The sequence below is a fragment of the Citrus sinensis genome, chromosome 7 (genome assembly GCF_022201045.2).
Source record: "Citrus sinensis cultivar Valencia sweet orange chromosome 7, DVS_A1.0, whole genome shotgun sequence".
NCBI lineage: Eukaryota > Viridiplantae > Streptophyta > Magnoliopsida > Sapindales > Rutaceae > Citrus > Citrus sinensis.
Window position 1 is genome coordinate 5,117,237 of NC_068562.1, and position 13,679 is coordinate 5,130,915.

General features: G+C 34.0%; 1 protein-coding gene across 1 annotated transcript; it reads right to left on the reverse strand.

The window, feature by feature from the left end:
• Positions 1–1,607: 1,607 nt before the first annotated feature.
• LOC102622997 (probable cytosolic oligopeptidase A) lies at positions 1,608–8,971 on the reverse strand. The gene is made up of 17 exons (XM_006466290.4): positions 8,501–8,971; positions 8,206–8,373; positions 7,929–8,052; positions 7,097–7,173; positions 6,260–6,403; positions 5,902–6,132; positions 5,745–5,835; positions 5,107–5,228; positions 4,808–4,915; positions 4,470–4,715; positions 3,737–3,882; positions 3,271–3,388; positions 2,881–3,040; positions 2,744–2,775; positions 2,489–2,554; positions 2,150–2,221; positions 1,608–1,987 (listed from the first exon to the last, which is right to left on the reverse strand). The coding sequence occupies exons 1-17, from the start codon at positions 8,942–8,944 to the stop codon at positions 1,901–1,903; spliced, it is 2,436 nt and encodes an 811-aa protein (XP_006466353.3). The 5' UTR covers positions 8,945–8,971; the 3' UTR covers positions 1,608–1,900.
• Positions 8,972–13,679: the final 4,708 nt, after the last annotated feature.

Here is a 13,679-nt window from a genome sequence, read left to right on the forward strand (position 1 = left end):
TTCAAGAAATGATTAGATTCATTAGTATAAATAAACAAAGTTATCAGTGCAGAAATTTTTCAATATTTTGATAAGATACGCTAATGAACATCGCAATTAAACATATTAAAATTATTTTATTCTTTTTTTATCTTGAAAGTGCTTTCTTCTTCTTCCCAAGCACATGCATACATGAGGACTGCCTGCATATAATAATTCCATAAAATCAATTAAGAAAAAAGCATATCAATTATAGGAAATTAACTACAATTAAATACACAAAAAAAAAACATCATTTGCAGTTATTAAAGTGTTTCCACTAAGAACTCAAGTAGACATACCATGACTTACCATGGCTTATAATTGGAAATTTATGATATCTCTAAGTGATGACATTCCACAAGATAAGACATCTACACCATTCCAATTTATTATCCCCAATTGTGAGCCTAATTAAACTAAATGTAATGTGTATATTCTATTGACAAGAAACAGAAAATTAAATTACAGAAATGATGTTAAAATACACACACACACACACACATATCACAAAAGACACACTAGAGAAATGATGAACTTTTTACCCTTTAATCTGGAAACAAAATTCCTTTCATCTTAAAAAATGGCGAGTTTCTAAAATCTCATCAAAATTTCAAAAAACAATAATCAGCTATTTAGAAATAATAAAAATAAATCAAATCTCAAGAAACAATTCTTAATCAATTCAAAAAACAATACTAAACTATTTAGAAGTAATACATGAAGATCGTGTAATACATAAAAGTAGTGTAATCGTGCAATACATGACGGTCGTGTAATTGTGCAATACATGACGGTCGTGTAATTGTGCAATACATGAAGGTCGTGTAATACACAAACTTGAATCTTATATAACCTTACACGACCAAGTCGTGTGTTATATGATGAAATTATAATCGGCATAATCCATCACATTTTCACAATTTGCATGTAGCAAAACAACTAGAATTTGTTTTCGAACATGTTATAAAAGACTCACAGCTAATTAATCTATTTTTTCAATATAAAACCCTAATTTTTTATTTTTTTTCCCCAAATATCAACAAGAAAACTAATTACAAGGAATTACTTACCTCAAGTAGTTACATTCTAACAATTTTGGAGTAAAGGATTAACTCTCGCCGGCGATTGTGTAGTGACAAACTAGGCTTATCTTTCTCAGTTGTGGCATCTTCTCCTTCTCAAGCTCAGTTTGCTCGTATTGATGTTCGATTTAATATGTATGGACAATGAATGTTTGTTTGAGTAGAGGTGATGTTGGTGAGGAAATTGAGAATGGAGGATGAGTTTTTGTTTGTTTGAGCAGAAGTGATGCCTTTGAGTTGAAGTGTTTTTAAATAAGAATAGTTTAATAATTTCCTCTCAGTTTTTAAAGAGTATTGATAAAAATTTTGGCAAATTCTAATTTTAGGGTATTAAGATAAATTTTAAAGTATCAAGGTGTATCTGCTGCAATTCCCGCTTGATTATCTTCCTGCCACAGCTATCTTAAGAGGGGAAAAAGGAAAAAATGTACTAAAGAAGCATACAAATTCCCCACATGGAGTAGGTGACAATATTAACCTGAGGTGAGATCTGAAAGAAATCCATCGTCATAAGCTGTGCGAAATTTTATTGAGTCCATCCATGTATAATGAATGTCGCTTTTTTTTTGTTTTGCTTTGGGGAACAGTAATGTATATCACTTCATAGGAAGAAAGAAGCAACAAAATGTGTTTGTTTCAGGTAGTATAGCCCCTAAAAAATGTTCCCTTACAACAGCATTTCGATATTTAGCTTATGAACGGCGTAAAAGAATACCCTTTTCTTTTTGTTTCTTCTGAAAATGGACAAAGAACAAGGCCGCACGTCCTTTTCAGAACAGAAAACGACATAAGAGAACTTAAGCAGAGGCTGCTGTTGACAATAGACCGTTGTGCCTGAGCAATGGCTCTGGTGAAGGTTCACGCCCTCGGAATTCCACAAAAACCTGGACAAGACATCATTTAACAATAACATGGGATTGTAGGCTAAAACAAAATACTATACAAGATTAACAAATTTAATGCTTTCTATTTTACAAATGATGAAAATGATGCGATAGAATAATGGATATGATGTATAAAATTTGTAACAGCTTGCGTTGCCTAACCTCTAATGGTGGCTTTCCACCACCGAATGCAAGAATGGTCTCCCTGAACCGACGCCCTGTATCTTGGACAGCCTGTTGCAATATATAACTACATAATTATAAAGAACAGCTTTTAAAAACTGTAGACGGGAACTATTGAGAAAAACTGCTCCTAACAAAAGCTTTTCTGAGGGCCTAGGCTAGTGCATCAGAAGTACAAATATGAAAAATAAGGTAGAACCATAGAAGCTACATGAAGAAGGAAATTTGATTTTGAAGTGCATCTAATAAGTGAAAATTTGAGTTTCAAGGCATGAAGCAGGACTGTGAGATAGTCCTGTATTCCTTTCCCCAGAATACCTTGCTGTCATTCAATCCAGCATCCTCAAATGCTGAGAAAGCATCAGCAGACAATACCTCTGCCCACTGCAACATAGAAAATTATACTTTCAGATTCCATTAAAAAGAAAAGAAGTAGAAGGAATACAATTGAGGTCCACGTAATGCCAAAACATCTGAGAATAATACAATTTTTTTTTTTTCCATTGCAGGGGTGTGGTTGCATGGTTAGCAGGCAAGACAACAGTGACAAGGATCACAAGAATAAAAGATTACCTTGTAACTATAATATCCAGCAGCATATCCACCTGATATCCACAGGGATAATTATTATAGGAATATCCAATTAAAGCATACACCAAAATAGTATAAATAGAAGACAGAATTCAGATGAATTAAGCATGCACAAACACCTGCAAATATATGGCTGAAGCTGCAAAGGAATCTGTCCTCTGGCAGTGGGGGTAACACTTGGGTTCTTTTCGAAACCCTTTGATCGACATCAAAAACAGACTCTGACCCGCCAGGAACATAATTTGTATGCAGCTCCAAGTCTACACTAGCAAATCTTAGCTGAAAATTACAATCCAAAAGAGTTAAAACAGTGCATCATGCACACACAGATTTGCTAAAATTCACGATCTCCACTCATGAAAACATAGACAAAAATAAGAGCAGCGCAAGTGTTACTTAAAAGAGAAAAAACATTACTAAGGCAAACAAGACCCTAAAAGAGATCGTATGAAATATATAGATATGTATCCAAATCCAATACCAAATAGGGCACCATATGTTCCACTAACCTGACGTAGACTAAAGGAGCCAGCACGGAAAGTCCTCGCAGCAAGCAGCTTCAAGTATACATCTTCAGGGAGACTCTCTCCAGTTTGATAGTGCTTGGCAATGCTCATCAAAGTATCCCTGAAGAAAAACCATGAGAAATACTCACACACTGTACAAATCCACAATAGAACAATTATGAAAATGAAAAACTATTTTAAAAAATTATGCATTTGTCTCAAAGAGCTCCAGAAAATGCAAATTTTCATAGGAAAAATGAATCAACAATATACTTGTGAAATACAAAACATTACCAAGCATACAAGCAAGCAAATTGAATCTAATGCTGCTTACACCTCCCGCGCCCCCCCCCCCCCCCCGGCCAAAAAAAAAAAACTTCTTTAAACAAAAAAAACCATCACTGAATTACAATCTGAAACATCCTACAGTTTAAGGATGATAAATAGGGCTTAGGTTTGAAGAAATAACCTATGGTAACACCAGTTTTCCATGAATTGTGAGGGTAATTCAACAGCATCCCACTCTATTCCCCGGATGCCAGCAACTAGGCTTTCATCCTGTTTGGTCAACATATGCTGAAGTGCATGACCAAATTCATGGAAAACAGTCTCAACCTGCACAAGGTGTTAGAAAAAAATATAATTTACAATGAAGTTAAAGCTGCAACACCCACTGGTCAATACCGCTGACTGGGGTTCTTGGACTGCAGTGGTCGCCACTGAAAAGCCTTCTTACTGAGAAAGGGCCAAGGTGAAGGGGGGCATGCAGTTACAAAATATGACAGTGGCTATAATGGATACTGTTCTCAACAATAACATGATAAAAATGAAGAATAAAAGACAAATGAAGGGATTGGAAGAGAATATTACTGAAGGAAAAGGAAACTGTTTAGCAGATAAAGTGAACATAAGGACTGAGCTTTATATTTACAATAACAACAATTGAATCATCTATTTACATGCGAAACAACAACATAGCCGCAAACCCATACACTACTGGATGTTTTAAGAAATTCACAAGAAGCTAACAAGTTGGCTAATCACATATACTTCTACTGCTTCTGACCCAACTGCCCCCACAACAGTTCATGGCCTGGACATGTCAAAAATTACAGGCTCCTGATGATTCACCCAATTTATTCCCAAATTTAAATTGTCTAAAGAGCAAAAAAAAAAAAAAACAAAGTAGTGCTTATGCTCACCTCACGAAATGTCATAAGGCTTGGCTTATCCCCAACAGGTGGGGTTTGATTGCACACCATGTGGGCAACAGGTAACCTCGACGTAGTACCGTTGCGTGACAGAACACGACTTCGAGAAACAACCTCATCCATCCACGCACCTCCCTTTTTTTCAGATGGACGGGAATATGGATCAAAATAGAAGTATGCATTTGGACTACCTGAAGAATCTTTGACACAATAGAATCTGACATCATTGTTCCAAACCTGTTAAACAATAAGCACACATAAGCAGGATGTGAATAGAAATTCTCTGTCACAGCAAGAAAACAAAGAAAAAATTTGTGTATATTTATTACAGGAGCTAGACCATCAGCCGGTTCGATATCGATTCCAAAAAGTGTCTTCGCAAGATTGAAAAGGCCATCCATAACTTTTGGCAATGAGAAATATGGCCGAAGTTCTTCCTGTAGAATTCAAAGTAGTGAACAAATAAGTGTGTCCATGTACTGAGGTATCTGAGGAAATTTGATTGTGCACCCACACATGATGACACACAACTTGCAGATAATCTAAACAGTAAAGGGTTACAAGCCTGAAATGAATTAGTGTTAACAAAAAGTGTGTGGCATGGAGAGAGGAGAGAGAGAGAGTCAACCTCATTGATCTCATATTTTGACTCACGAAGTCTCTCACTCCAAAAACTGATGTCCCAATGGTCCAATTTGTCAGCTTCTAATGCACCTTGACTTTTGGAAAAACTTTTAAGGTCTTCCATGTCTGCAAATAAAGATCAAATTTTGATCAACCCATGAAATTATGTGTAAAATATATCAAAAGAAAAATACTTCTACCCTCATAACTTATAACAGTGTCACCAGAGCATCAAACATAGATATCCTCAGTAAACAATACCACGGAAAAGTGACCCAAGTCATGGTGCACCTACTAAATTCAAAACAAGCAATAATTTATGATATTGTACAACCATCGGTCTACCAATTAGCTACCCAGCCAGCTAGCTAAATGTGAGTGTGTCATAACTAGCATGAAAATATAAACATTTCCAGAATATCAAAAACTTACCAAACACCTTCCAAAATAAGAGTAAATCCTACCAAATAAAACCCTTCTGATAACTAGGCTTTATGTAACGCTTCAAAGGTGATATGGAGAGTAAGCCTTTGCATCCTCAGAAAAATATATATCTAAGAGATAGCTTTAAGGACTAAAACCTAAAAGACAACACACGGAGAAATCCTTTCATCCACAAAATAATTACATCTAGGGAGATACCTTGAACTGCAGGGTCCCAGGAAGCACTCTGAAGCTTTTCTAGCAGCTCAAATGCTTTGTCAACAGTAGCCATTTTCATTGCCATGCTCACCTGATAATACCTGATTCTGTCAGACTATCAAAAGGAAGTTTGTTTTGAAAGACAAAAGACTCGTACCTCAGCATAGTTTTTGTAACCGAGAAGTTTAGCCTTTTCCAACCTAAGCTTCAATATTCGGTCAATGATTGGTGTATTGTCCAAATCACCACTGGAGGCACGACTCACATAAGCTCGATAGACTTCCTCACGCAAAACACGATTTTTAGCATGTTGCATGACGGACATAAAACTTGGAGCGTCCAATGTAATTATCCATGGCCCATTCTCAGCAGTTGCATTTTCATGCCCCTGTTATTACATATTGAAAATACATAAGTGAAAATATAGTACAATAAGATATGCTGAGCCAGACTGGATGAATGAAAATAGAGACAGGAAAAAAAAATAAAAAATACTAGGTTCTGAAATAAAATACCTTGGACAACGCTGTTTGTGCAGCCAAACCAAGAGCAGTGGCAGGTAATCCTTCAATTTCTTTCTTATCGGTTATTAACTTTTCAAATTTCTTTGTGGCGTCCAAAACATTCTCCGAAAATTTATGAGAGAGTTTTTCCAGTTCCTGCGGATCATTTCAATATTAATTTACAAAAGGCTACTAAACAAGTCAAGGATCATGAACAGAAGCCTCCTTACTTAAACTCAAAATAAAGTATCGCTTACTCAGCAGCCAACTTTTAATGGAACAAAGTGACATAAGTAAAGATTATAAGGTTTTGGAAAATTCTGTTAAATGTGATCCTTTTCACTCTGGAAGAAAAGAAAAAGAAAATACATAATCTAAATAAGTACAATATTGGTTTTCGGCATGAATGGGGTCGGATTAATATTAGAATCACCAAATGGGAAGGAAAAAAGAAAAATGGAGAGATGACAGCAACTGAAGATCGTACAATTCTAGACAAGGAAAGCATGATTCAGGTGGCCAACCCCATCATGGTTCAATGTATAAATGATTGTTAGTAGGACGATAAGAACGGCTTAAGATGAAAAAGATCAAATATGATTTCATGCTAATGCTATGACTGTCTTCCACACATAATAAAAAATGCATTAAGTTTTGTAAGGGTAAGCACAGTCAACCTAGATGTTTATTTGAATCATAAGATGCACTTTCTATGAAATGATAAAGGCCAACCAAGAACTTGAAATAGAAATTTACAGCAGAATATATACGAATACAAGGCATCAAACAAAGCAAAATATCTTTCAGTTTATCCCGTATGGGCATCAATAATTTCCACTTGAAACAAACCTGCTCAATCTTGTTAAATTGTTCTCGTTTATCATCTTCCAGTGAGACACCATTGAGAACCGCTTCCTTTATTTGTGCTGCACAGGCACCAATATAAAACATATTAGACTAATAACTCAAGGTTAGACTTCAATATTCATAGAGAACTAAAGAAAACGAGGCAACCAAATTGTAAACCATTTGGCTCCCATTCCTAAGTTAGACATAAAGTCTCAGATATAATAACTCATATCATGAATTTCCAAAAATCAAGTTCTTAAATCATAGCAACCTCTCATAAATTTTGAAAATAAAAAATGAATGGAAATTTACTTTTTCCCAAGTAAAGCAGCTAAAAAGTATCAATCTATCATTTAATTTAACCATCTTAATTGTTAGAGCATTAGCCAACATTCAAGATCTTGACATATATTCACTAACGTAAATTCATTCATGAAAACATGATCTGATTTGTGACAATGGTTGGGTATGAACTAACATTAATTCAAGATACATTCGTCCGAATTTTGACACATTAACTGTATGCTGGAGCCTGGAGATCAGCAGTCAACTTATTTACTACCAGAGTAGCAAAGACAAACACTGTAAATATCTGAAAAATGAATGTTATGTATGATTGTTATAGAAATTCAGGTAGAATGTAGGCATCGCATCCCAAGTAAAAAAAAAATCTTGTGAATTTCATTGTCCAATCAAAATGCACCAGATAGAAGCAAGGTATCAATAATAATAATTTTAGATTATAGAATAACCGCAAGTTTAAGCATCCAAATTCGACAAAAGAGGAGCAATTACTCCAGGTACACAATATAAATAATTTAATTTTACTCACATTCGACTATACGTTTGCGAGCATGACTCAAAGCATTCCATTCAGGAGATTCTTGAATAGCTTTGAATGCATTGTAGATGGGTTTGCTTTGACCCAAACGAAGCTGAAACTTCACTTTCTCTGGCTGCAAACCAAATGAAAACAATTTAAGAGCCAAAATTCAGAAAAACTGTAAACAGTACACGTACTTTACGCAATTCAAGTAGTATGTCTTGACAACAAAATCAAAGTTGAAAACATATAAACATATTATATGGATGTGTTTGAAAACACACACCTGGACTTCTTCAATGGCAGAACGGAGCTCAGGAGTGTCCTTAACAGACTTCAGATGATTGATCATCCCCCAAACAACAGTCAGTTGATCTACAATCTTCTCCAGTGGCTCCACCAACTTTGGCCATGACGGCTCCACTGTTCTCTCCAGTTCATCCAAATCACTTTCCTACAATCACAACCCACGATAGAAACAATCAAAGCCCCAACATAAAACAGATACATCAAATACCCTTGATTATCAATAGGCAATAAAAAGACAAACAGAAACAGAAACAGAAAAAAAAATCCAGTACCAGTTGTTTCAAAAGAGCACGAATCCCAGGCCGGACATGCTCGGCCTTAACGACATCAAAAGGAGGAAACTCAAAGTCCTGCAACAACGGATTGTCTTTGAGAGATAAGTCATCAACAGCAGAAGCAGTCGCGGAGGCGGCCATAGAGAGTGAAGAAGGGGGGCAAGTAGAACTAGTAGAGAAAGAGAGTGAGGTCGTTTTGGATTTGTGAAGAGATTGGAGACAAAAGGAGAAAGAAGAAGACCAGAGAGGACAGGATTGGGATTTGTGTAAATATTTTGAGGTCAATTGGGATATGCGTTTTGGTGACTTTCTTAATATTGGGTGAACTGAGCGCGACACCGAGAAACGGGTAGCCATGAGCATGTTCAACACAAGCAGACTTGCTACCAATGCTCGCTTTGGTATGTGCATTCTCCCTACATTTACAATACTACCCTTCATATTTTTAAATTAAAAAAAAATTATTTATTGATTCTTTTCAAGTCCATTTGGAAAATCTCCGGAAAAGGAGCCTAACTTTGCCTTCGAAGGTTCGTGTCCAGCTATATTACCCATGGTGTTTGGTACCCTATTTTTTATCTTTTTGAAATACACCTTTAGATTCAACCCAAAAGTTGTACAACGGGTTAGATGCATTTGTTAGGTTATTAACATTAAATGCCCCTATTGTTTATACAAAATAAGAAAAATTAAAAGTTGTTAAATTGTAACATGTAAGTCCATAATATTTTAAATTCTTTTTAGATTATTGAACTAGATTTTCAATTAAATGGCTTATTCTTACATTTGTTAATATTTATTTAAATTAATAATTCTCTTATTAATTAATAAACTAATTAATTTAATATATAGCTAAACATTGTATTTTTTTTACTAACCATAATTGACAATAAATATATACATGATTTTTTTTAATTTAACAAAATGGCAGTCAATTTCCTCCCATGTGAGAGATATTATACCTTTTTTTTTCTCTAATGCAAGAAATTTTACTATCTCAAATGGATGAAATGCACAAAATATGAAAATAAATTTAATTTCATATTATATATAATTAATGTTTTATTATTTTCTTGTAACATAATATTTATTTAACATACTATAAATTATTTGATTATGTAGAAAAATATATTAATTTACTAATAATAATAATAATAATAAAGTGTTAGTTTATCAATTCGTAAAATCATGAGTTTATCAATTCATAAATTCATTTTTATTCATTTGAACAAGGATTTTGTATTTTTGGATTACTCTATTTGAAAATAATTTAAATATTCTTAATTAATTTTTTGTAATTAAAAAGATGAGTAATACTTTTATTTTATTAGTTTGTTTCTATATTGTAAATAATTTTAATTATATTTTAATATTAATCATTTTAGGAAAAGTAAATAAAAAATAAGATTTTTTTATGTAAAACACATTAATTAGCTTTTCATATTATAAAATGCATAGTGATTTATAATAAAAATTAAATACGCATGTTTAACCCTTACAATATATATATATATTGTGTTACATTCTTGTCAGATTAATGGCTAAGTGCTGGAAAACAGAACCATGGCCATGACCAATTTTTTATTTTTAAATTTTTTAGTTTGGTAGTGAAATGGATTTTTTTTTCTTCAACTCTAACCATTTATGCATTCTCTTCTCTACATATATTGCAATAAAAAAAACTTATATTCTCCAAATTGACAAGTCTATGATGTTGGAGTATTGTATTCATGTTAGCATCTTTGAAAAATGCTTTTTTTTTTTTATTACATGAGACTAATGCTCAAACTACAACTCATATTACATGAGACTATAACTGATATTTACAAATCAGACTATTACTAGGACCAACTTACATCAATGCTAATGAAGCTCTGTTCAGATTTTAACCCTCACAAATATTCGAGAGATGTCTACTCCTCACTCTTGGGTAAGGAAATAGATTATCTTCACTCAATTTTTAATTGAAGAAGAAAATACCCTCACAATGCATTTGTGGGGGTTCGAACTGCTACCCTCCAATTTGGAGGGCAGTAACCCTGACCACTCGGCCTAAGGCCAAGTTTTGAAAAGTGCTTCTGAAATAGATTGTGGCTTCCAAAAACATCATTGTAATTGAAAATTTTTAGGTGCAGGACTAATGTGTAAAAATATAAAATTCTTTAATTTTTTTGTTCTTTAAACAAATAAATGGATTCCATTACAATTAACCTTGAAAAGACAAAAAAGGGTGGGTACAAACCCATGTGGCAACGTAGTTTCGGCCTTCGTTTTGGGTTTGGCTACAATGCCGGGAGCATTGTAGCCGGCACCATGCCGGGCTCTCAAAAAGAGAGCCCGGCTGTCTTTGGCTGCCATTTGGCAGCCAAAGACTTGGTGCAGCCGGTTAACAAACCGGTTGCACCATATTTTTTTAAAAAAATATATAAAAATACAATATAAAAATTAAAAAAAGTCAAAATAATTTTTTATAATATAATTAATAGCAAAAGATAAATAAATTAAATAATATAATACAAACCATATAATACAATATAATATAATGAAATAAAATGGTAAAAAATAAAGAAATTGAAAATGAAAAAAATAGTATTTCAGGTTTAACATCAGTTGTTGCATGTCTGACGTCTCGATTGCATGTTTGACGTAGATGTTGCGTGTGTTAAATAAAGCCCAAAATAAATAAAGAAATAATATTCCCGAATATTCTCGTCTGTTTCATGTTTGACGTCGAAGTTACGAACTATACGTGATAAGTTTCATATTTTACGTGAAGTGTTGCAAGTTTCATGTTTAACGTTCGTTGTTACATGTCGGACGTCAGGGTTGCATGTTTGACGTAAGTTGTTGCATGTCTTGAATAAAGCCAAAATAAAGAATATTCTCGAATATTCTCGTCCGTTTCATGTTTGACGTCGAAGTTGCGAACCTTACGTGATAAGTTGTATATTTCGCGTGAAGTGTTGCAAGTTTCATGTTTAACGTTCGTTGTTGCATGTCGGCCGTTTCGGTTTCATGTTTGACGTTAAATGTCTCAAGTTTTGGATAAAGCCAAAATAAAGAATATTCTCGTCTGTTTCATGTTCGACGTCGAAGTTGCAAACTTTACATGATAAGTTGCATATTTCACGTCCAGTGTTGCAGGTTGCATGCTTAACGTCCGTTGTTGCGTGTCCGACGTCCCAATTGCATGTTTAACGTAAGATGTTGCATGTTTTAAATAAAGCCAAAATAAAAAATATTCCAGAATATTCTCGCCCGTTTCATGTTTGACGTCTAAGTTGCGAACTTGACGTGATAAGTTGCATATTTTGCGTGAAGTGTTGCAAGTTTCATGTTTAACGTCAATTGTTGCATGTATGACGGAAATATTTCATGTTTGACGTACGATGTTTCAAGTTTTGGATAAAGCCAAAATAAAGAATATTCTCGAATATTCTCGTCCGTTTCATGTTTGACGTCGAAATTGCGAACTTTACGTAATAAGTTGCATATTTCATGTAAAGCGCTGCAAGTTTCATATTTAACGTTAGTTATTGCATGTCCGACGTCTCGATTTCATGTTTGACGTATAAAGTTGCATGTTTTGGATAAAGCAAAAATAAAGAATATTCTGGAATATTCTCGTCCGTTTCATGTTTGACGTCGAAGTTGCGAACTTTACGTGATAAGTTGCATATTTCGCGTGAAGTGTTGCAAGTTTCATGTTTAACGTTAATTATTGCATGTCTGACGTCTGAATTTCATGTTTGACGTATGAAGTTGCATGTTTTGGATAAAGCCAAAATAAATAATATTTTGGAATATTCTCGTCCGTTTCATGTTTGACGTCGAAATTGCGAACTTTACGTAATGAGTTGCATATTTCACGTAAAGCGTTGCAAGTTTCATGTTTAACGTTAGTTATTGCATGTCTGACGTCTGAATTTCATGTTTAACGTATGAAGTTGCATGTTTTGGATAAAGCCAAAATAAATAATATTTTGGAATATTCTCGTCCATTTCATGTTTGACGTCGAAATTGAGAACTTTACGTAATGAGTTGCATATTGCACGTAAAGCGTTGCAAGTTTCATGTTTAACGTTAGTTATTGCATGTCTGACGTCTGAATTTCATGTTTGACGTATGAAGTTGCATGTTTTGGATAAAGCCAAAATAAAGAATATTCTGGAATATTCTCGTCCGTTTCATGTTTGACGTCGAAGTTGTGAACTTTACGTGATAAGTTGCATATTTCGCGTGAAGTGTTGCAAGTTTCATGTTTAACGTTAGTTATTGCATGTCTGACGTCTGAATTTCATGTTTGACGTATGAAGTTGCATGTTTTGGATAAAGCCAAAATAAATAATATTTTGGAATATTCTCGTCCGTTTCATGTTTGACGTCGAAATTGCGAACTTTACGTAATGAGTTGCATATTTCATGTAAAGCGTTGCAATGAATTCTGTTTTAAAAATACAGTTTAACCTCAAAACTGCATGAAACTATGTTATAACCCAAAACGTTATTTAAATTTTTAAATAGGTCCAATTTTAGAATTTCTAATTATTACTTTATTAAATTAAAACTTTCTGAAATTAAGATATGATCCAAAATATGAGAAATTATAGAATGACTCAAAACATTTAAATATTTTGAAATAGGTCCAAATCCGAAATTCAAAACAATAATTTATTTATTAAAATCAAAGATTATGAAAAACAACTTAACTCCATAAAAACATATTCTTATTGTTAAAGCACAATACATACTCGCGAATCCGGCTATTCGGAAATTTGTAACCGGCTAACCGGTTGTGGGCAGTGACCTACCCACGCGAATCTGGATTTTCGGTTTAAATAACCGGATATCCGGTTGTGGGCAGTGACCTACCCACGCGAATCCGGATTTCCGGTTTAAATAACCGGCTATCCGGTTGTGGGCAGTAACAAAAAACCTATCTTGATATGATGCCTAGCTTCAGTGGAATATGGTTGGTATGTAAATAAGAAAATTCAAGCCTAAATAAGTGAAATGCATTTTACTGGGGTTTCAAAACTCATAATCTAGCTATAATAATTTCTCTTTTCTTATTTGCCATATTTGCATGAAGATTTTTTTAGAACTTTTGTGTTTTCACATTCGGAAAGAGTTAAAGCAAAGCAATTGCATTAGCAATGTGTATTGATTTTGTTG